The sequence below is a fragment of the Schistocerca americana genome, chromosome 5 (genome assembly GCF_021461395.2).
Source record: "Schistocerca americana isolate TAMUIC-IGC-003095 chromosome 5, iqSchAmer2.1, whole genome shotgun sequence".
In the NCBI taxonomy this organism is placed as follows: Eukaryota; Metazoa; Arthropoda; class Insecta; order Orthoptera; family Acrididae; genus Schistocerca; species Schistocerca americana.
In genome coordinates, this window is record NC_060123.1 from 628,415,716 (window position 1) to 628,439,902 (window position 24,187).

General features: G+C 42.7%; 1 protein-coding gene across 1 annotated transcript in view; it reads right to left on the bottom strand.

The window, feature by feature from the left end:
• Positions 1-24,187, bottom strand: part of LOC124616598 (hemicentin-1) — a 1,150,083-nt gene that overhangs the window by 178,080 nt on the left and 947,816 nt on the right. Inside the window, exons 9-11 of the mRNA XM_047144918.1 lie at positions 14,703-15,026; positions 9,338-9,604; positions 7,050-7,412 (exon numbers count right to left, since the gene is read on the bottom strand). Coding sequence (XP_047000874.1) covers positions 7,050-7,412; positions 9,338-9,604; positions 14,703-15,026 — 954 coding nt within the window. The remainder of the gene's footprint in view (positions 1-7,049; positions 7,413-9,337; positions 9,605-14,702; positions 15,027-24,187) is intronic.

The following is a 24,187-nucleotide window of genomic DNA, read 5'->3' on the forward strand; positions in this document are numbered from 1 at the left end:
AATGGGGTCATCACACCCAAAGGCATTTTAAAACTAATTTCAAGTGTAGGTAAAACAGATGCCACACCATGATTCATTGGCAGAATATAGGGAAAAGCAATCAGTCTACAAAGGAGACTGTATAAAAACACTTCTGCGACCCATCCTCGAATACTGCTGCTCATGCATGTGGGGACTGTACCAAATAGCACAAATATAGGATATTGAACGGATACAAAAAAAGGACAACATGAATGGCTAGAGGTCTGTATAACCTATGGGAGAATGTTATGCAGATGTTCAAAGAACTGAACTGACAGATGCTTAAATATAGACAAACAGTTCCCCATCAGAACCTACGTAGAAAGTTTCAGAAACCAGCTTTAAGTGATGATTATAGGAATATATTACAGCACCCCATGTATCATCCCCTAAGAATTGTAAAGGCAAGATTAACTAATTACAGCACACACAGAATCATTTATGCAATTATCCTTCCAAAGATCCACATGTGAATGGAATGGTACAAAGCCCTAATAATTGGTACAGTAGGCAGTACTGTCTGCCATGCACTTGACAGCAGTTTACAGAGTACAGACGCAGATGTAGATGTAAAAAATGTCTGTGAATCATGTATCTGAGGTGGGATGTGGGAACCAGCCCATTGTTTACCTGAGTGGATATACAAAACTATCTAAAAACCACATCCGGGCTGACCAGCACACCAGTCCTGGTCATTAGTGTACTTCTGGGGATTCAATCACGTCCACTGTGCCTCCCTGTGTCCCAGAAGTGGGTACTTCAAAGTGCTCAGCTATCCAGGTGGCTAATTAAAAATAGGATTTACTCAGTTTAGAAGTCCATATAGAAATTATCAGGAGTTCTGTTGGACAGGAGGGATATGCTGAGTTTTAGTGGTTTCAGCTGATATTATACTACTCACTTTGGTACCTGACAGGAGGACACTTGACAACATACCCAACATATTAAATTATGGAAACAATGAAAATAAATTGTTGACTGATAACATTAAAGAATCTCTAATAGAAAAGAAATGTGTACAAGATGAGTGAGTGCTAATAATATAAAAAAATCTAAGTTTACGAATGCAAACTTCTATACATATAAATTAAAGTCCCCAACTCCATTTTTCTGTCTTTATGTTATGGCTAATCCCAGGAACTTCTGCAGGGATTTTGATATAGTTTTCACTGATAGATAGACTGATTCACATGGAAGATTTGTGTATGTATACATACATTATAAATTAAAGTTCCTTGCCACATTATTATGTCTGTATCTGAAGGTGTCTCAGGAAATATTGTAGGGATTTTGATACAGTTTTCACTAACAAATAGACTGATTCCTGGGGAAGGTTTGTGTATATCACTACATATTATAAACAAGAATTTTGATGGAGATTGGCTCCACAGCCTTTGTGAAATTTTTAAATGAAATCATTCCATTTTAGGCCATCAAAACATTGTTTATTGCGTCCGCAGTTTTGACACATGGTCATTTTCAATTATTGTGGGATGTTGTAACCCAATAAATAATATGAAGTTGTGATATGCTGTGTGAGAGAAGTTGCATACGATGATGTGAATTTATATGTTGTTCAATGTACCATACATGTTAGAAAAGCACTCCATCTTCAAGCTACAAGTAGCCCATCAGGACCATCTGACTGCCACGTCATCCTCAGCCGAGAATGCAGATAGGAGGGGTGTGTGGTCAGCACATCGCTCTCCTGGTCGTTATGATGGTTTTCTTTAACCTGAGCCACTAATAATCAGTCGAGTAGCTCCTCAGTTGGAATTACAAGGCTGAGTGCACCCTGAAAAATGGCAACAGTGCACGGCGGCCCGGATGGTCACCCATCCAAGTGCTGGCCATGCCCAAAAGCGCTTAACGTCGGTTATCTGATGGGAACTGGTACATGTTAGAAAGCTAGCGAAATAATGACAAACGTGTAAGTTTAAATTTCTTGTAGCAAGCATGGTAAATGACTCAGTATACAAATGGGGATTAACAACATCAACCAGCTGTAACAATGGTGCAGAACAACAAACTTTCAGCATATTGCATGTACGTGTCCAAATTAATCCTTTCCTGGCAATCCAGAGTAGTTCCTATTAGCGACTAACGCATCAACTTATAATCACACCTTTCTTTTCTATGTGTTAAATAACTGTACATATAAAAATTTTCCTTGTGTGATCTGATGCTAGCAACATGTTAATTAAATAAATAACCACACCTGCTACACAAAATTTAAACTTAAGTGTTTATATCATTATTTCACCAGATTTCTAACGTGTCTGGTACATGGAACAGGAGATAAATTCACACAACCACATTAAACTGCTCCTACACAGCATGTCACAGCTTTATATTATTGAGCGGGTTACAACTCCCACAGTGCTTGAAAACGATCGTGTGTTGAAACTGCAATTGCAATAAATAATGTTTTAACAGCCTAAAGTGGAATTATTTCATTTAAAAGTATTATAACAAGTCAAGCAATGGAAAATCCAGGATGGGATGTTACAATATGCTATGTCCGCCCCTGGTAGCTGAATGGTCAGCGCGACAGAATGCAATCCTAAGGGCCCGGGTTCAATTCCTGGCTTGGTTGGAGATTTTCTCCACTCAGGGACTGGGTGTGTGTTGTCCTAATCATCATCATTTCATGCTCATTGACGTGCAAGTCGCCGAAGTGGCGTCAAATCAAAGGACTTGAACCTGGCGAATGGTCTACCTGACGGGAGGCCTAAGTCACACGACATCCACATCTCTGCTATATTGGAAGTAGCAACTATCCTTTTCATACTATTAAAAACAAGGCATCCAACCATAAATACTTAGTGCTACATACGTGAAGCCAGAATGTGTTGCTAGTTTATAAATAAACCAACTACTACTCAGAAGTGGCCCATGTGATTTCTACATAGGAGGGCTGCACAGGTATTAGGCTGATGCATAAGTTTGTAGTGCTTTTCTGTAAGTTCAATAAAAACAACAGAGGCTTTATTCATCAATAATCTATTCTCCTTCATAATTTACAACAGTCTGCCAATGCTGGGATAACATTGCAATTCTGTGACTGTAGAAATCACAAGTTTTTGAGGTGAACTCATCAAGCCATGTTCAGAGGACAAATTCACAGAAAGCAAGTTCCCAGGTTGTTTGACAGAGAGCATATAAGGTGAAAATCTGAGGGTGCAAGATCAGGTGAATAAGGTGAATGTGGAATGACTTCCCAACCCAACTCCAGTACAGTATTTTTTTGTCAGTCTAGCAGAATGTGAGTCGGCATTAAAATAGAGTAGCATCACTTCACACAGTCATCTTGGTTGTTGTTCTTGGACTGCACCTGTAAGACATTTCAGTTGATGACAAGAACTGTCAGTAGTGACGGTTACACACTGGGGAAAAAATTCATAGTACACCACACCATTGCCACATCCCACTAGACGCATAACATTATATTTTGTGAATGCATTCAGGTCTTTGTACAGAGAGTTGTTGCTTTGTTTGGGCTCAACCATTCCTTTCTTTTCCTTACGCTAGCATAAAGGCATCATTTCTTGTTACCAGTAATGATACAGGATAGAAATAGTCAGTGTTGTTTACAAACCAACTGATGATGAGCAAGGCTAGATGCACATAGGGCCATCTGCTGATTTTTGTGATTTTGGCTTAGAGCACATGGTACCCATGCACCTGATTTTTGAATATTCCTCACTGCATGTAAATGTTGCACGATAGTGGAATGATCACAGTTCACCACTTTGTCGTTCTCAGGTACTCTGATGTGGATCATTGTGGATTAAGGGTTTAAATGATATTCATCAAACCTGGAAGGTCTTCCTGAATGTATAGAGTCACTAATGTCAAAATGATACTCTTTAACATGAGAAAACCATTTTCTTGCCATATTTTATCCAATGACATTATTCCATACGTAGCACTGTTTCTGGCTACCTCCACTGTGTCACCCAAGACATTTATCAGAGCTGGAATACTACAGCTGTGAAGAGACACAAATACGTTTTTCGAACTGGAAGTGTAGGTTCATTTGAATCAGAACTACAATGCAAGCTTCATTGACTGCAACTGGTCTCAACAGCATTGTTGAATCATTCTATCATTTCTTTGAACTTTCTATTTCTATTTCACTTGGTCCTACAATTTATCTTATTTTACAGACATCTGGAGAGAATTTGTAAATTTATCTTAGAAAGTGATATTTTCAGAAGGAAAGTATTAAATTGTGAAAGAAAAGATTCCATGGCCGAAGCAGTAAAAAAAAGTGTGAAGTGGCCTAAAGAAAGGAAAAGGAAACATGGTGAAAGAATGAAAGAATACCGAAAGGAAAAAAAGGAACTGAAATTATTACGTGATTTCTAGTTGTTCAAAACCAAGGGATATAATAATAATAATAATAATAATAATAATAATAACAAATGGTGGCAGAATTCTCTGATTTTCCTTTGTTGGGATACCCTTGAAAATACAATTCAGAATTTTGCTGCTCCAATATTGGATCTTATCATCAACAAGCACCTGGAAATAATTTTCATGTCAATGCCACCATTTACATATGGCAATTTGAAGCAGTTTTGGGAAAATTCTCCGATACAATTTTCCTACAGCAGTTGTCAATGGTTTTTAACAGTGCTATTCTTGTGGACAAATGTATTTTGATTAATGTCTTCCACTCAATGTTTCACTGTCTGTCGTATATTTATTGTGTGCTACAGTTGAGTTGGTGAAAGCAGATCCCTGATATTTGCAGTGGGCTTGGTATGGCTGCTTCATACACCCACCTCAGCCAATAATGTGACATAATTTTGTATACATCCCTACAGAAATGCCTCACTGTTTTACAGCTCTATACATGACTATTTTTCTTCCCTGCAGTTGTTTGCACTTCACAGCTGGCAGTTGTCAGGGATCTTTTTTCACTGACTCTGTTACACACTCTGTTTACTATTATTATTATTATTATTATTATTATTATTATTATTATTGTTACCAGAATTTCTGCAAATACCGATTGTATACCAAAAAAGTAGGTAGTAAGGTAAAAACTGCCTCACTGTCATCTTGAACTTTTCTTCTATATACGCACTCTTGCACTTAATCAACTATTTGCCTAATTTGTGGTACAATTCTGAAATGTGTTCTTTGTTTCCATTAAGTGAACCATTTCTTATGTGAAATGTGATACAATCACCTATTTGTGAACTTTGCTGGATAAGTAAACTTTCCATGTTCTGAAACCATCTTTTTCATTTACCCAGTCTCCAACTAAACATCCTCAAAGGGATATGCTGTGTTTTTCACCAATGAGTGTTATACATTTTCTTCACAGATCGGTTTATGAATAAATTGCTCTTGGTAGTTGCAGCTTTCAGAACATTTGTGAAATTCTATCTCAATCTACGACAAAGTGGTTAAAAACTACTAAAATATTGTTGCACTAACTGATAACACTGACATTGCTTGGGTACTTATTCATAGCTGTCCTTAAGGCTTTTGTTTTGACTTATAAAGCTTCTCTGCATACAATGTTTGAAATTGTATGATTGGGGATATTAGTGAAGAGCTTATTTACTTCATGACCACAGTAGAGTCATGTAGAGCTGGTCATGAGGAAAGCAACTAACAGCCTACAACATGCAGTTTATAGTCATGTCATAACATAAACTCATGGAACTGTACACACTTAAAGCAAAATATTTAATTTTTAGGAATAACTGGGATTCACAGTATAAAAACTTTCCCGTCTGCACAACATCTGGTCAAAATTTCCATGTCTATGATGTTGCACTGAAGAGAAGTAACTTTACGCCTCTATAAATGAAAGGTTCTTTGGAGTAAAATAGTGCATGATGCTCTCAATAAGAATTTAACTGCAGCTCGCTTTCACAAGGAGTTTTCAAAGAGTGAGTTACAGTATGATGTTGTCGAAGTGCAACAAGTCTTGCTTCATGATCTTTGTTGGATTCTTGAGACCACATAATTCTCAGTTCTTTAGTCATTGTGGTGTTTTCAGAGAGACGTGACCATTTTCTAGGTGTTTTTATTCATAAACAAAATGAAATCAAAATGTTATGAGCAGGCACCCAACTTAATAAACTCATTTTTTTTCAGCAAATAAAAAAATCTAAAGAAGCAAAGCAATGTTGTTAAGCTTTTAATACACAAAAGCAAAATCAGTAAATCCAAATATCCTGGCCTAGTTTGTATTTGTAAAAACAAGACTGCAGTGTTCAAGTCACTGAGATAAACTTCCGAAAATTCTTCTGTCAGTGGGGTAAAAAACCTTTTCTATGAAAGAAGTCAAATATAAATAAAATCTATTGCAAGAAGCAAAACAATGTTGTTAAGTTAATAATATATGAAGCAACATCAGTAAATCCGTATATCTTAGTCAAACAAATTTGCTGTTAGTTTGTACTCATAAAGATTAGATTGCGTAAATTTCTGAAAATAGGTCTAACACCCAGTTAAAAACAACAAAAACAAAAAAAACAAAAACTAGGAGCACCATCTATTGGTTCTTTAGTGTAATACACCATGATGATTAAACATCTGAACTACTGAGCTGAGCAGATAATTTTAGATAAAATTTTTGATGAAATAGTTATGAAAGTTATGCTCAAGTTACTTGTGAAAATCCCATGAAAATTTTAGAAATTAGCATGTTCAAACAGACAACCACAACAGTTTTACGATTTTATTACTAGTATAGAAGATTTTTTGGAGGCACACTAATGACCTGATGCTTTCCTCACCTTTTACAATTACTTCCGGATAAGAATTTGCAACTTATGATAGTTCCAACTACAGCAGCACATTATTATGGTATTTATAAGTATTAGAAATGATACATGCCCTTTTTACGTAGGAATGAAATGGGAAAATACTTTTAAAATTTTGTATAGTTATTTGCACCATAAAATATCTGTTTTATGTCTCAAAGATAAATTTCAGTAAGAAACATACTTATGTGCTGTTTCAATATGTGTTATTTTTTTTAAGTATAAAGTATTACTTACATTCTACCCTGAACACTGTGGTACTGTTAACACCAGGCCCCACAGAGTTGCTTGTGCTAAGACATGTGTAATTTGCACTATCATGCAGTATATCAAACTGCTTCCCAGGCCATGCATCCATATTCCACAGCAGTGTTGACAGTATGGACTGGAAATCATTAGCAGCTGTGTCAGCAGGCAGACGCTTATTAATTACAGTGTATGGTGAAGCTGACCCATTGCTTGTATCAATGAGAACATTATTCTTCAACCAATTCACTTCACAAATTGGCGAACACTCCACACGGCAGGAAATGTTTAAGTTTTGAGTGTTTACTGCTGCTCCATAATATGGTGGTGAAGTGTTAATGAATGCTGGTGGTGCTATAAAAGAAAAGATGAGTCAATTTTTTTTTTTTTACAAATCGCTGTGAAAAAGATGTTTCTATGATTAAATAATAATATGCACGCAAATGTAGTTTGTATTATAGGAAGATCTAAAAATGTAGAAAGGAACCTTCAGTCTTCAAAGTTCTAAATTATTGGCAATGAAGTGTAAAAATGCAACATGATAAATTCTTGGGATCACTGGATGTGCACATCATAACAATGAGTCACAATTGTATCAGAACATACAATATTGAAAATATAGTGACTATGTCAAGGGGTATTATGAAGATTTGTGTAAAGGTGAAACCGTGCAGAGTGATTCCCATGGGAATCAATGATTTGGAATTAAGCATAAAGCTTCCCTAAACATGTAAAACAATACAATATTTTAAATACACAAATCATATGCTTTTCATTATTTTGCTTTGAAACAGGTTTATTCTGTATTGTCATTGAAAATGTCGATGATTAAGTTTTTGCTTACTGTACATATATTGTATAAATTATATGGAGTATGTAAACATTTGTTGTTTCATGAGTGCTGTGTGTAAGTAATATACCATAACTGGTTCACGTTCAAAAAGTAAAGCAGATATCAATAGATATAAATGCAAATACAATGTGAGGTTGAATAACAAAAGCCAGGGGAAATACATTGATCAGGTGAGCTTGTAGGTTGCTGTGAGTATACACAGTTCATGAACAAAGTATGGATATGAAACTAGCAAGTATACATTGAAGATGCATAAAAAATTGCCTTGAATGTTACAAAGAATATTTGTATGTAAATAAATTCACAATGTGTGATGCACTGTTACACAATTCTGAAGCACTTGGCTTGAAGGAAATGGGTATATTAATTCATGCACCAGGCATTTTGAGCCAGTTAGAACTTCTGGGTGGCTACAATTAGACTGACATTGATCTGAGTGCTGCAGTGTTGGCTGTATACATCGCAGGACACTATAACATTGTAGGTATGTTCATTAATTGGTGCGTTCCCGGAGTATGCTGAAAAAAGTAATAGTTCCACTTTCTGCCACCGGGTGAAAATGCGGCAGTGCAAGCAGTCAGAATGTGGTGTGGGTGCAGAAAAAGGGCGGGAATGATCAAACACACGATAACAGTGTTTCTGGCATGTTTATTAGGGTATGGTCACAAGTTACAACATGTGTTCAATATCGTCTCCCAAAATTAGAAGTCACATGGATTTAGATTGTGGGATCTCATCTTAAAACTACCTAGAGATGAATTGGCCACTACCAAAGGTTTCTCAAAGCAAATCTTTCACCTGGCATGTGACATGTGGTGTCAACCCATTTTACATAGTGGTGTGGACATCATTGCATTCTTGTAAAGCCGGAAAGCTGATGGCAAATAAAAAGTGTGACAGATTCATGTTTTTTACAATACGTATACATGATGTGATGATGCTAGTAGGTTCATCTTTAAGAAACTGGTACGAGGAACTTTATGTATGTTCTTTCTGAGAAATCTTTGGGCAGTTTCTGAGGAAGCAGAATTTAAAAAGGAGTGTGTGTCATCTTAATAACAGGACAAAAATACAATACACTATATAAGATTGTGTACTCTTTTTCTATCTTGTTCCTTTCTTCAGACATATAAAGCTGAAGAGTGGTTCTGTTATGCACAACTCAGTGTTCACTATTTCTTAAACATATAGTGCTCTAACATGTATTGTCTTAAGAGGGAAAACATATATTATCAGTCATTGCACAAATGGCAATTCATATAGAAAATCTGTATCTCACACAATACCGAAAGACAACCAGACAGACTAACAATAACATTATATCAAGCATTTATTACACTCAAACTACAGTTATCATCTTTAGAAATAAAACAGGTGAAATGGTTACTTGGGATATTGGTTTATCCTTGCAATTACTTGAACTCACCTAGTACTTCAATAAAAACAGTTGCTGGCTCTCCTTCTCCTCCTTCATTATAGGCAAGGCATGTGAAATTTGATTCTGTTTCTAATGACACAGGGTCAATTGTCCAGTTAGCTGATGTTACTGCTGATATGTTATGAGATCCTCTGATCCAGCGGAATTTTGTTGTTTCTGGTCTTCCTGGATCCTCCACACTGCACGTTAACGTCACTGTGCCTTTCTTCACAACTCGACTAGGCTCATACACCAATGTTGCAGGTCCAGGAGGATCTGTTATGACAACATGAGATTCTTAATATTTTTCTTCAAAAATCATTAATATGTGATTTCTGTAGGCAACTTGTTCAGAATGGTCACTGATAACATAACCATAATTCTCAAAGTCAAGCATTTCTAGAATCCTAAATACTACACTTTTTACAAGCAATAACTTGTATTTTCTCTGTTTCACAAGTTGATTTATTCAGTCACGTGAAATGTATACATTAAGTCTATAAGTTAATGTAAAAGTGTTCAGTATAATTTTGTGGTTAGCTCTGTGGAATACATTTTCATTTTAGAATGACATTCTGAATATTGTTACTCTGTGGTCATATCTGAAATGCTTGTGTTCTACAAGACAGATGAGTATAAATATAAAACAGTTGCTCACTTCTCTAAAAATAAAAGCACATACAAGATTTTTTGTTGATATATTCTTATTTTCCCACTCAATCTGTGAACTATCTATCTATCTATTTAGATACCTATCTATCTATGCTCTACCAACTGTCCACTTGTATGTTTTATTCCTTAAAGTTTTTGTGCAATTTATAATTTAACTACAGCTCATTCTTATAAATTATTTATTATTTCTGGTACTGAACATTTAATCAAAATAATTGTAAAGATTAACAATTGTTATATATTGCATTACTATATAGAACAGAAAACTGTTATACCAGTATATGGTACTAAAAATTATCAAACATTAATTTTTTGTATTTTCTAGTTTTTATTTCAACTATTATGTATAAAGGTTTCCATGTAGCTGACTACAGTACCAACACAATTCAAAACAGAACTGCACCTCTCTGTTGCCAGTACATGGATCCTCAACCTTTTTGATTATGGGTCATTACACACCAAATGGTCTATCGATTCCAGCAAGACCTCAAGGATTTTGATGAAATTTCATTTGAAGTACTCACACAGCCATTTGTTTGAAGCTCGAGTGCTGCTATCTACCATATACCCCTGAGTTTTCAGCAACTTTGGGACATAATATCTCTGGCGATATTTTCTTGAAACAAACAAACTAAGGCATCTTTGGAAACTTTTTGCACTCTTTTACACGAAATAAGAAAACAAGATTTCATGTGCAGTTTTCATACAGATAATTTGAAGCATAGACAGGTGAAAGAGCAGCTGCTTGAAGAAAAAGTGAGCTCTTTATACTGCCAAAGGAAGTATGTGATAAGTCTGTAACTTTGCAGGTAAAACTTACCAGCATAAGGTATTATATCAATGATACTAATCAATTTTTGAAAATATAATACAACTGGATAGGTATTGGGTGCATAAGCTCGTAGCATAAGAGAGACTTTAGTCATCAATCATATATTCTCCTTCATTATTTACAACAGTCTGTCAATGATGGGTAACTTCTGGATGCCGCAACTGTAGAAATCACATGGTTTTGAGGCGCAAAGGAAAGGAAGTTCCTCAGTCTGTTCGACAGGGAAAATAAAAGATACAAATCCGAGGGTGCAAGATCAGGTGAATAAGGTGGAATGACTTCCCAACCCAACTCCTGTATGTTTTTTTTTTTTTTTTTTTTTTTTTTTTTTTAGTCTCAGCAGAATGCGGATGGGCATTATAATGGAGTAGCATCACTTCACGCAGTCTTCTTGGTTATTGTTCTTGGATTGCACCTGCAAGAAGTTTCAATTGTTGACAACAAATGTCAGGAGTGATGGTTACACATAGGGGAAAAGTTTATGGTACACCAAACCACTGTCCTTTCCCACCAGATGCACAACATTATCATTTGCGGATGCATTCACGTCTTTGTACAGGCAGTTGCTGCTTTATTTGGGTTCAATCATTCCTTTCTTTTCCTTATGCTACCATAAAGACACCATTTCTCGTCACCAGTAATGATACAGGATAGGAATGGTTGATGATGTTCACAAACCAACTGATGATGAGCACGCATAGATGTACATAGGACCATCCGCTGATTTTGTGATTTTAGCTTAGGACATGCGGAACCGTTACACCCAGTTTTTGAACTTTCCTCATTGGATGCAAATGTCGCACAATGTTGGAATGATCACAGTTCCATCACATTTGCCAGTTGTCGAGTACCCTACACTAACATGGATCGATGTGGATTAATTCATTTAAATGATTTTCATCAAACCGCAAAGGACTTTCTGATCATGGAGAGTCACAAATGTTAAAACGAGAAAACCATTTGCTTGACATGCTCTGTCCTATGTTATTAACCCCATACATAGGACAAATGTTCGTGCCTGCTGTCATCCCTTTACTGAACTCAAACACAAGGATATGTCGCAAATGTTACGATTTCTCCACTTGGCACTCCATTTTCTACGACCACAGCTCCACTCACATTCTCCAAATCACAAAATTACTATACGTAAACTCAGATAACAACTTGAATTAACAAATAAAAATAGACAATCGATAAATAAATCTGTTGAACTGGAATGCCAACATGGAAAACAAAACCGCTACAATCTTATGTACCAATTAAATACAAGCTTATAATTATATTGTTGGTACACGCACTCAAGCACATGAACTTCGGTATCCTTGCACAATTTTGCATGACTGAAAATCGATCAAGCCTCAAGCAGCTTGAACAATACAAATGTATCACAATGTCCAGAAGATCAAGCATGCTTGCACAAACCGATTGATCATTCATGCTTCCGAAGCTTGCAGCTTCATATGTAAGCTGGGCGTATACTGTGACGAAGCTCAGCATGGTAAGGCTCCTTTATAGGAGCTCTACAGCATGGGACAGGCAGGTTGGCTGGCGCCATTGGCCAGAGGCACCACAAGAATCGAAACATGCTGTAGTGACTGTACTGTTCCCTTCTTGGTGCAATAAATGACGAACACGAGACCACAATTAAACATGCTATGATTGCATCTTTTTGTTGTAACTGACACAACTATTTTCAACAATTAGCGATGAAAATGTATTGGCAAACAGCTTGCTAGGTAACAGACCCAGATCTATGAGGCGGCATACTGGGGTATCTGCCCCAAGCAACAATTTCAGGGGACGCCAAATTCATTTTCTTGAAGAAGAAAATATTGTTTCACAAAGTGCCTTGTGCCCAGCGCATGTTGGTCCATTGTTTATTCATATGGTTTTGAAACGCATCTCAGTTACTTTCTGAACATTTTGAACCCATTAGAAGTTGATTTCTGAAAGAATCATAACCTGATTTTTAATGCATGTACGGTGTACATGTCGTCTGTTAGGGGAATCCCCGTCGCATCTAGAAATAAAAATCTTTCCGCAGAATAAAAGGGGATGGAGCTAGACGAGCTAAACCGAATGAACCCGATCGGGTGAATACCAATCGCTGTTTGTGTATGTTGTTGATTGGGTGTGCGAATGATCAGCGTTGTTATAATTATTAGCGAAATCCATAGAGTCAGACTATCAGAGTGGAAATAAACGATTAACAGAAATAACAGGTAAGAAAGATCACATATCATCTTTTCGATGTATCCTAGAAAATGAAATTTTGACATAAAATGTCTGACAGAACCCTACGCTACTAATGGCCAGTTGTACAGTCCCCAGTTAGCAGCCGCTTAATTTCTATTCTCGGAATAGCGCGGTAAACGCATTGTAAGAACACGTTATAATGCCTAACTAGATGATAAACGCTGGATAACTGAACAGGTGATTCTGGCAGGCTTAGATAAGTTAACCGTAGAATACGTTTTGGTAATGGCAGGAATAGCTACAGAATTAAGCGGGGTGTTATCAAGACGTTAGCGGACAGAGCTAGAAATATTTGTGAACCTGAGTTGGAACATCTCCACAATGCACTAATGAAGAAAGGATATTCGTCCGCCGAAATAAAACGTGCGTTGAGACAGCTACGCAGAAATCATAGTGACGTACAGGCTACTGCAAAATCTAAGGTTTTCCTGCCGTTTGTTAAAAATGTAACGGAAAGAATAGGGAGGATCTTGACGAAGCGGAATATTACTGTAATTTTCAAGCCCACGAGGAAGATACAGGAATACCTTAAGCCTGCCAAGGACGCTCGCAAACCATTGGAAAAGGCTGGAGTGTATAGGATCCCATGCAGCTATGGAGATGTTTATATGGGTACCACTAAAAGAACTGTTTCAAAACGTTTGGAAGAGCACAAGGGCAATTGTAGAAGAGGAGAAACGGAACGATCAGCTGTTGCGGAGCATGCTTTCCAGCCAGGTAACCATCATATTCGTTTCGAGGAGACGCAAGTACTAGCGGCTACAAGCGGATATTACGAAAGGCTCTACAGGGAGGCAATCGAAATCGCCAAACACCCTAATAATTTAAATCGAAAGGAGGAGGGCATGAAATTAAACGGTATATGGTTGCCGGTGTTGAAGAAGATGTGTACCACGCGTCCACCACTGGATGGCAACGGCGATCGACGGCAGCGGACAGCGGCCAATTGCACTGACGTTTTCAAAACACGTGACGTCACGCCTCGGCGCGGGAGCGCGCGGACACGGAATTTAGCCGCAGTCAGTAGCCAGCCAGTGGTTGTGTTGGACCTTTCATCGAGCTACAGACCCTGTTGAAGATGTCCCCCGTAGACGGGGACGAAACGTTGGGAATTGACACAGAATTAATCAACCGACCACGACATAACAGCCCGGATAATTATAATGGACATGACATTTCCGGCCGCGAAAGTCTACATTTTAGTTTCTGCGTTCAAATATTCTGTCCCTGTTGTGGAAGAACACTAGCAGGAAAAACACCGAGGCAACCTTCGCATTGTTTTTACGAAAAGAAAGCAAACAAGAAAGTAGAGATTTCCTTTACTATAACAGGAGTGATTTTGGCTAGAATAGGTTAACTTCCTATGTCAGCAGGCGAAGCCATAGTCCCATATTTCTGCGCATGGGCAGTTTCGAGAACACTCGAAACTTTAGAACACCATACTGTGCACAGTCACTGACTTCACTGATCCTCTCGCGATGTGGTTGGCGACAAATTTACACGCAAGCATGTGACGCACACCCATATCCTGTAGTGGACTTTGGCCAGAAAGCCGTTTGTGTGAAACGTGTTTTAACGGAAGTCTACAAGTAAAGGTGAAGGAATGAGACTCACAGAAGACGACGAGCTCGCGGTCCGGCGAGGTGGGCCCCCAGCCGGCGTCGTTCATGCCCTCGCACGAGTAGTTGGCGTGGAAGCCGCGGCCCACGTCCTCCAGCATGAGCCGGCTGGGGTCTACGTCGCAGAAGGTGGCCGCCGCGTCGTCTGTGGCGTTGCAGTCGGGCAGCTGTTTGAGCAGCTCGCCGTCCAGGTACCAGCGCACGGCGGTCAGCGTGGCCGGGTTGCCCGCCAGCACCTCGCACAGCAGAGTGATGTTCAGTCGCGACACCTCGCTCACCGGCGTCTCCGGCTCCATCGACAGCCGCACTACGGGCTTGACTGTGGGCAGTGAGCGACCACGCGCATAAGCTAGGGATCTACACTGAAGCGCCAAAGAAACTGGTGTAGGCATGCACATTCAAGTACAGAGATACATGTAAACAGGCAGAATACGGCGCTGCTGTCAGCAAAGCCTATATAAGACAAGCAGTTTTTTTTTTTTGTGGTTTTAGGGCGCACAACTTCAATGGTCAATAGCGCCCAGACTACGTTAGGAATGCACCGCGAGGCACAAGTTTAAAACAGCAACTAAAAGGGAAAACACGATAAAAGACAGATTGACAGGCATAGGATTAAAAAAACAGCATAATCAAATGTCCTTAGACAGGTTTGTCAAGTTGATAAAACGAAGAACGCGAGCAGCTGCTCCTTGGCCATCCGCTATAATGGCATCTAGAGTACATGGCAGGCCAAGATCAAGACGCAGTGTATGAAAATCCGGACAGGACGTTAAAATGTGGCGGACCGTCAGCAATTGCCCACATGGGCAGAACGGCGCCGGCATAGCCGTCAGCAGATGGCGATGGATGAACCGGCAGTGTCCAATTCGTAACCGGGCCAAAACGACCTCCTCCCGCCTAGATGGGCGGGAGGAGGACGTCCAAGCCGCGGGAAGAGGTTTCAAGGCCCGAAGCTTGTTGTCCGTAAGTGCAGCCCAATCGGCATGCCACAGCGATAAAATGCGCCGACAAATGACCCTGCTACAATCTGATGAAGGGACACAACAAGAAGCTGTCCGAGGCTGGAGGACCGCAGCCTTGGCAGCGGCATCTGCAGCTTCGTTCCCAGGGATACCGACATGGCCAGGAACCCACATAAAGCTAACTGGAGAACCGACGTCCACCAGCTGCTGAAGAGAGCGTTGGATCCAGTGCACGAAAGGGTGAACCGGATACGGATCACTGAGGCTCTGGATGGCACTCAGGGAATCGGAGCAGATGACATAAGCAGAACGTCGGTGGCGGGAGATGTAAAGAACAGCCTGGTAGAGGGCAAAGAGGTCAGCTGTGAAGACTGAACAATGGCCATGGAGCCGGTATTTGAAACTTTGTGCCCCGACAATAAAAGAACACCCGACCCCGTCATTGGTCTTAGAGCCATCTGTATAAATGAAGGTCATATTAAGGAACTTCGAACGAAGTTCGACAAAACGGGAGTGGTATACCGAACCGGGGGTAACCTCCTTTGGGAGCGAGCTGAGGTCAAGGTGAACGCGAACCTGAGCCTGGAGCCAAGGTGGCGTGTGGCTCTCGCCCACTCTAAAGGTTGCAGGGAGTGAAAAATCAAGGCGTTGAAGGAGGCGACGAAAGCGAACTCCAGGGGGTAGCAGGGCAGAGACATACAACCCGTATTGACGGTCGAGAGAGTCGTCAAAAAAGGAACGATAAGACGGGTGGTCGGGCATTGACAGTAGCCGACAGGCATACCGACAAAGCAGTATATCTCGCCGGTAGGTGAGTGGCAATTCACCGGCTTCAGCATGAAGACTCTCGACGGGACTAGTATAAAACGCTCCGATCGCAAGACGTAAACCCCGATGTTGTATGGAGTTGAGGCGGAGTAAGATGGACGGCCGTGCAGAGGAGTACACGAAGCTCCCATAATCCAGCTTGGAGCGGACGATCGACCGATATAGGCGAAGTAGGACGGTTCGATCCGCTCCCCACGACATACCACTGAGAACACGGAGGACATTTAGAGAACGGGTACAACGGGCAGCCAAATATGACACATGTGGAGACCAGCTAAGTTTCCTGTCAAATGTAAGACCTAAAAATTTTGTCGTCTCCACGAATGGGAGAGCAACGGGACCGAGTCGTAAGGACGGTGGGAGAAACTCTTTGTAGCGCCAGAAGTTAATACAGACCGCCTTCTCGGCAGAAAAACGGAAGCCATTGGCGACACTCCAGGAGTAAAGACGGTCAAGAGAACGCTGAAGACAGCGCTCCAGGAAACATGTACGCTGCGCGCTGCAATAGATGGTGAAATCGTCCACGAAAAGGGAGCCTGATACGTCAGCTGGGAGGCAATCCATTATTGGATTGATCGCTCTGGCGAAGAGAGCGACGCTCTAAACTGAGCCCTGTGGCACCCCATTCTCCTGGCGAAAGGTGTCTGACAGGACAGAACCCACACGTACCCTGAACTGTCGATCCATTAAAAAGGAACCAATAAAAAGACGGAGGCGACCGCGAAGGCCCCATGTATGCATGGTGCGGAGAATGCCCGCCCTCCAACAGGTGTCGTAAGCCTTCTCCAAATCAAAGAACACAGCCGCAGTGGGGCGCTTCCGCAAGAAGTTATTCATAATGAAGGTCGACAAGGTAACCAGATGGTCAACAGCAGAGCGGCGCCTACGCAATCCACATTGTACATCGGTAAGTAGGCGTCGAGATTCGAGCAGCCAAACCAAACGAGAGTTAACCATTCGCTCCATCATCTTACAGACACAGCTGGTAAGCGAGATGGGTCGATAACTGGAAGGCAAGTGCTTGTCCTTCCCCTGCTTAGGAATCGGTACAACAATAGACTCGCGCCAGCATGCGGGAACATGTCCCTCAATCCAGATGCGATTATAAGTACGAAGAAGGAAACCTTTACCCGCAGGAGAAAGGTTCTTCAGCATCGGAATAGAATCAGGCCCTGGAGCGGAGGACCGTCACCGGGCAAGTGCATTTTCGAGTTCCCGCATGGTGAATGGGGCATTATAACTTTCACGATTCGAGGAGCGGAAGTTAGGTGGCCTAGCTTCCTCTGCCTGTTTTCGGGGGAGGAAGGCAGGGTGGTAATGAGCGGAGCTCGAAACCTCTGCGAAAAAGCGGCCGGAGGCATTGGAGACATCCTCAGGGGCCACAAGGACGTCATTCGCGACCGTCAAGCCAGAAACTGGTGAGTGGACCTTAGTACCAGATAGCCGGCGCAGGCTACCCCAGACAACAGAAGAAGGAGTAAAACTGTTAAAGGTGCTTGTGAAAGCAGCCCAGCTGGCTTTCTATAATAATACGACGACACTGCGCACGTAATCGTTTATAATTGATACAATTCGCCACTGTAGGGTGGCGTTTAAAGGTGCGTAAAGCACGTCGACGAGCACGTAAAGCTTCTCTACATGCTGTGGTCCACCAGGGGACCGGTACGCGACGTGGAGAAGAAGTAGTGTGAGGGATGGAATATTCAGCAGCAGTGAGAATGACTTCCGTGAGGTGTGCGACCTGACTATCGCAGCTTGTGAAGGTTTGATCCTGAAAGGTCGCCCTGGAAGAGAAGAGCCCCCATTCGGCTTTGGAGATGTTCCAACTAGCTGAGCACGGAGAGGGGGTATGATGCAGGAGATGGATGACACACGGGAAGTGGTCGCTCGAATATGTATCAGAAAGGGCATACCACTCAAGCCGGCGTGCAAGTTGGGTAGTACATATAGAGAGGTCTAAATGGGAATAGGTGTGAGATGTGTCCGAAAGAAAAGTAGGGGCGCCAGTATTGAGGCAGACAAGATTGAGCTGGTTGAAAAGGTCTGCTAACAGGGAGCCCCTCGGGCAGGATGCTGGAGAGCCCCAAAGGGGATGGTGGGCATTGAGGTCTCCAGTTAACAAGAATGGTGCAGGTAGCTGAGCAATAATTTGCATCATGTCTGCCCTGGTAACGGCAGACGACGATGGAGTGTAAACGGTACAAATGGAAAATGTAAAAGTGGGGAGAGTAATTCGGACGGCAACTGCCTGCAGGCCGGTGTGCAATGTGATGGGATCGTAGTAAATATCATCCCGCACCAGCAACATAACCCCTCCATGAGCCGGAATACCTACCACAGGGGTTAGGTCAAAACGCACAGAGGTGTAGTGTGCCAAGGTAATTTGATCGCATGGGCGTAGCTTCGTTTCCTGGAGGGCTACGACGAGCGGAGCAGCAACTTTAAGTCCTCCCGGTTGGAGCAAATGCTGCGAATATTCCAGTGAATAAGTGCCATCGTGAGAAGAAAAGGAAGACGAAAGAAGGGGTCACCTCGAAGGCCGCTGAAGGCCTGGCTTCGAGCGAGCACTGCCGCCGCTATCAGTAGGCGGACAGTCATCGTCCATTGGTTCTATAGGTTCATCGGCCATCTTGTTAAGATGGCCGGGAGGGGAAGCTTCCTCTGCAGGTGAACGGCCAGATGTTCGGCTACCAGCGGTGCGACCAGGTGAAACAGATGACGGCCTGGGGCGGCAACCGCTGGTTGGCGCAGGAGAAGAAATGCGCGTGGCGGAGAAGGAGAACTGTGCTTCCTATGAGCCTTCTTGGAAGGTCGTTTAGCGGAAGTACTGGTCGATGGCTGGGAGTTCGAGGTACGTAGGAAGTCTGCACGGGACGGTTCCTTCTTGAAGGCCCGTGCATCTGACTTCTGGATCTTCTTCTTGGCAGAAGCTGATGAAGGTGCTTGTGTCTGAGGGGTGACGGGAGGAAGAGGAGACGTCGACCTGGCGATCTTAGCACTGGCCGAACGGACGACCGTAGTGCTGAAGGTCAGATCGCATGTCTGCGTCGCCACCTCCCTGGTAGTCCGAAGAGAGGCGAGGACAGTACTGTATTTCCCCGCTAGGAGCAGCGTGGGCTTCCTACTAGCAAATAGCTTGCGAGCAGCCGAGGTGGACATTTTCTCTTTGACCCGAATTTCTTGGATACAGCGTTCTTCCTTGTAGATGGGACAGTCGCGGGAGGACGCTGCACGGTCACCCTGACAGTTCACACAACGAGGAGACGGAGGTGGACAGTCACCCTCATGGGCATCCCTGCCACAAGTGACACATTTAGCCGCATTGGAACAAGACTGGCGAGTGTGATTAAAACGCTGACACTGGTAGCAGCGCGTAGGTGTCGGGACATAGGGGCGAACGGAAATAACCTCGTAGCCCGCCTTGATGCGCGACGGCAGCTGAACACTATCAAAGGTCAAGAAAAGTGTCTGGGTCGGTACAAGGTCATTGTTGACCTTTTTCATGACCCTATGGACAGCCGTCACGCCTTGCTCAGCGAGGAAAGACTGAATCTCCTCGTCAGTCAATCCGTCGAGTGATCTAGTATATACCACACCACGAGACGAATTCAAAGTGCGGTGAGCCTCCACCCGGACAGGGAACGTGTACAGGAGTGTGGCCCGAAGCAGTTTTTGTGCCTGAAAGGCGCTCTCAGTTTCTAGTAACAAGGTACCATTACGCAACCTGGTACAAGACTTGACAGATCCCGCTATGGCATCTACGCCCTTCTGGATAACGAAAGGGTTGACAGAGGAAAAATCCTTGCCGTCCTCAGATCGAGAAACTACGAGGAACTGTGGAGCAGGCGGTAGTACTTTCGTCACTGGTGGCTGGTCAAGTTTCCGTCTGTGGGCAGAAGTCGAGAGGAAGAAGAAGAGAAATCCATTGCGGAGGAATCCCCCATGATTGCCAGCGTCTCTGATGGCGCGCTCCTTCCTTGTGGGGACCCTCTCAGAGGGCACTCCCGCCTTCGGTGAATGTTTACACCTCAGGTCACACCTCCCGAGAAACAGACGGAGGGACCAATCGGCATGGTTAGAAGGTATCAGCTCAGGCAATCACCCCTCCCCGGGCCTGGCCTTTACCATGGGGTACGTGCGTGCCTTACTCGTCTACCCAGGGCGGGGAATTACGCGTTACCCCGTCACTGGCTACGCGTGCGAACGCGTGGGTCGGCCTTCAGGCGCGCACAGGGAGGAAGGAAGAAGAGGAAAAAGAAGAGAGAGAGAGAGGGAGAGAGAGGACAGACTGTCTCAAACGCCGAGGCGGAGACCAGAGAAGGCAAGGAGAAGAAGGCAAGGAGAAGAAGGCAAGGAGAAGAAGGCAAGGAGAAGGCAAGGAGAAGAAGGCAAGGGAAAGAGTAAGTAAGACAGTGAGATGGAGAAGAACAAAGAAAGGAACCAACCAAAGGAAGGAAGGAACGAGAAGAAGTGAAAAACCAAAATGACCGCAAATATAGGTCGTGGAACCGTCCGTCTCCGGACGCAGGCGCTCACTACCCCCTTGAGGGGTAGGGACTCCTTTAGTCGCGTCTTAAGACAGGCACGAATACCTCGGGCCTATTCTAACCGCCGGACCCGCAGGGGGGAAGACAAGCAAGCAGTGTCTGGCGCAGTCGTTAGATCGGTTACTGCTGCTACAATGGTAGATTATCAAGATTTAACTAAGTTTGAACGTGGTGTTATAGTCGGCGCACGAGAGATGGGACACAGCATCTGCGCGGTAGCGATGAAGTGGGGATTTTATCGTACGACTATTTCACGAGTGTACCGTGAATATCAGGAATCCGGTAAAACATTAATAAAACATCATCGATATGGGCTTTTGGAGCCGAATGCCCACCCGTGTACTCTTGATGACTGCACGATACAAAGCTTTACCCGTAGAATGGGCCCGTCAACACCGACATTGGATTGCTGATGGCCGGCCGCTGTGGTCGAGCGGTTCTAGGCACTTCGGTCGCAGGTTCGATTCCTGCCTCTAGCATGGATGTGTGTGATGTCCTTAGGTTAGCTGGATTTGTGTGATGACCTTAGGTTAGTTAGGTTTAAGTAGTTCTAAGTCTAGCGGACTCATGACCTCAGATGCTAAGTCCCATAGTGCTTAGAGCCATTTGAACTATTTGAAATAATCGGTGCGACATTCCTTGATGTCACGGTGGCTACCGAACGGTGCGTGAAGATTTTGGAAGATGATTTCATTCCCATTATCCAAAATGACCCTGATTTCGATAAGATGTGGTTCACTCAAGAAGTAGCTCGACCGCACCGAAGCAGGAGGGAGTTTGATGTCCTGGAGGAGCACTTTGGGGACCGCATTCTGGCTCTGGAATACCCAGAGAGGTGGCCTCTATTGGCTTCATATTCTTAGGATGTGAACGCATGCTACTCGTTTTTGCGGAGTTAAATAGTTCAAATGGCCCTGAGCACTATGGGACTTAACTTCTGAGGTCATCAGTCCCTTAGAACATAGAACTACTTAAACCTAACCAACCTAAGGACATCACACACATCCATGCCCGAGGCAGGATTCGAACCTGCGACCGTAGCGGTCGCACGGTTCCAGACTGTAGCGCCTAGAACCGCTCGGCCACCCGGCCGGCTTGTGGCGTTAAACACAAGACGTATAGCAATAACCCCGGAACTGTTGCTGAGCTGAAAACAGCGATTCAGGAGCCCATAGACAGCATCGATGTCCCGAGACTTCAGCGGGTCATGCAGAATTTCGTTATTCGTCTGCGCCACATCATCGCCGCTGGTAGGCATATTGAACATGCCATAACCTAAACCGGAGTATCTGTAGTGACGTTTATATGTTGAATAAAGTGTGCACGCCGTAGTTTGTAACTAATTTTCGTTTTTTATTCTAATAGGGTCCAATAATTGTAACCCGTATGTTGAAGTCCTAGTCATGCCCTACAAATCCTGTCAGTATGAATCAAATTGGTGACGGGATGTTAGCACGTTCCCCTTGAGAGGCAGCCGGCCAGCCTGTCTTCTATTGTGCCGTGCCGTGTGAAGTTCTTGTATCAACATACCGTTGCGACTACGACCCAGCTTAGTTTCTAGACTGCCTTGGTTTCACTACTGGTTTACGTTCAGTGCCAGCTTTTGACAACTACTGCTCCGTTTATGGTTTGCACCTAGGCACAGGATGTGGACAGAAAACATGGCACTGTTCACACCAGTTATATACTCTACCAGGCCTCGTAACAACACAAAGTCCGTAGCTCGTGGTCGTGCGGTAGCGTTCTCGCTTCCCGCGCCCGGGTTCGATTCCCGGCGGGGTCAGGGATTTTCTCTGTCTCGTGATGACTGGGTGTTGTGTGATGTCCTTAGGTTAGTTAGGTTTAAGTAGTTCTAAGTTCCAGGGGACTGATGACCATAGATGTTAAGTCCCATAGTGCTCAGAGCCATTTGAACCATTTGAACAACACAAAGCACGGACGCCACCAGTACACTCTGATGATCATTGTACCTGTCACACAGAATTACAACTCTAATGATGTACACACTCGCTGATCGCGCGCGTGTGTGTGTGTGTGTACGAGGTTACACTGGCATGTGACCATGTCTTCTGGATGCTTCACTTTCTTTGTCAAGCATATATATATATATATATATATATATATATATATATATATATATATATATATATATATATCAGCTAATTCAATCTGCACAATATCTAGCCTCTTTATGTTATTAAATACATTTTAAGAGGTGTTTCTATTCACCCCTGTCCGCTGCTGTCTTCTGCCAGTTGAAGCCAACTTTACTGAGTTCCTTATCCCAGCGATCAGGTGGTCTCCCTGGTGGTCTTCCTTTTTCTCTGGTACTCCACTCTAAAACTTATTTTGTCCATCTTCCATCCTTTGTTCGTGCAATATGTCCTGCACACTGCTAATTTAGATTCTTAACTCGCTCTATAATATCTTTTACTCTTGTTACTTCTCGTATGTCTTCACTTTTCGGTCGATCTTTCTTAGTGAGACCTAACACTGACCTTTCCATAGCTCTCTGAGCAGTTCTAAATTTCCTTTTGAAAAATTCATTTAAACAAGTTTCACACCCGTACGTTAAAACCGATAGGACACACTGATCAAAAACTGTCTTCTTTAAGTAGACTGGCATGTTAGATCTGAAAAGTGTTGCATTCAAGCCCTTCAACCAAGTTTAATTCGACGAAAAATTTTAGGTTTCAAAAAACGTTTCAAATGGCTCTGCGCACTATGGGACTTAACATCTATGGTCATCAGTCCCCTAGAACTTAGAACTACTTAAACCTAACTAACCTAAGGACATCACATAACACCCAGTCATCACGAGGCAGAGAAAATCCCTGACCCCGCCGGGAGTCGAACCCGGGAACCCGGGCGTGGGAAGCGAGAACGCTACCGCACGACCACGACCTGCTGGCAAATTTTAGGTTTCAAATCCCCTTTTGTGTCAATTAATTGCCCCAGATAAACGTATTCTGTAACATCATTTAGGATGTTGCCGTTCAGTGTTACTTGTCCTGCAGCTGCCCATTTCTTATGCATAACCTTAGTTTTAGAGTGATTTATTTAAATCCAACTTCCTGACAACGATCTGTTAAGTCTTTTACAGAGGACTGCATTTCCATCTTACTGTTAGCTAGGACCAGTAT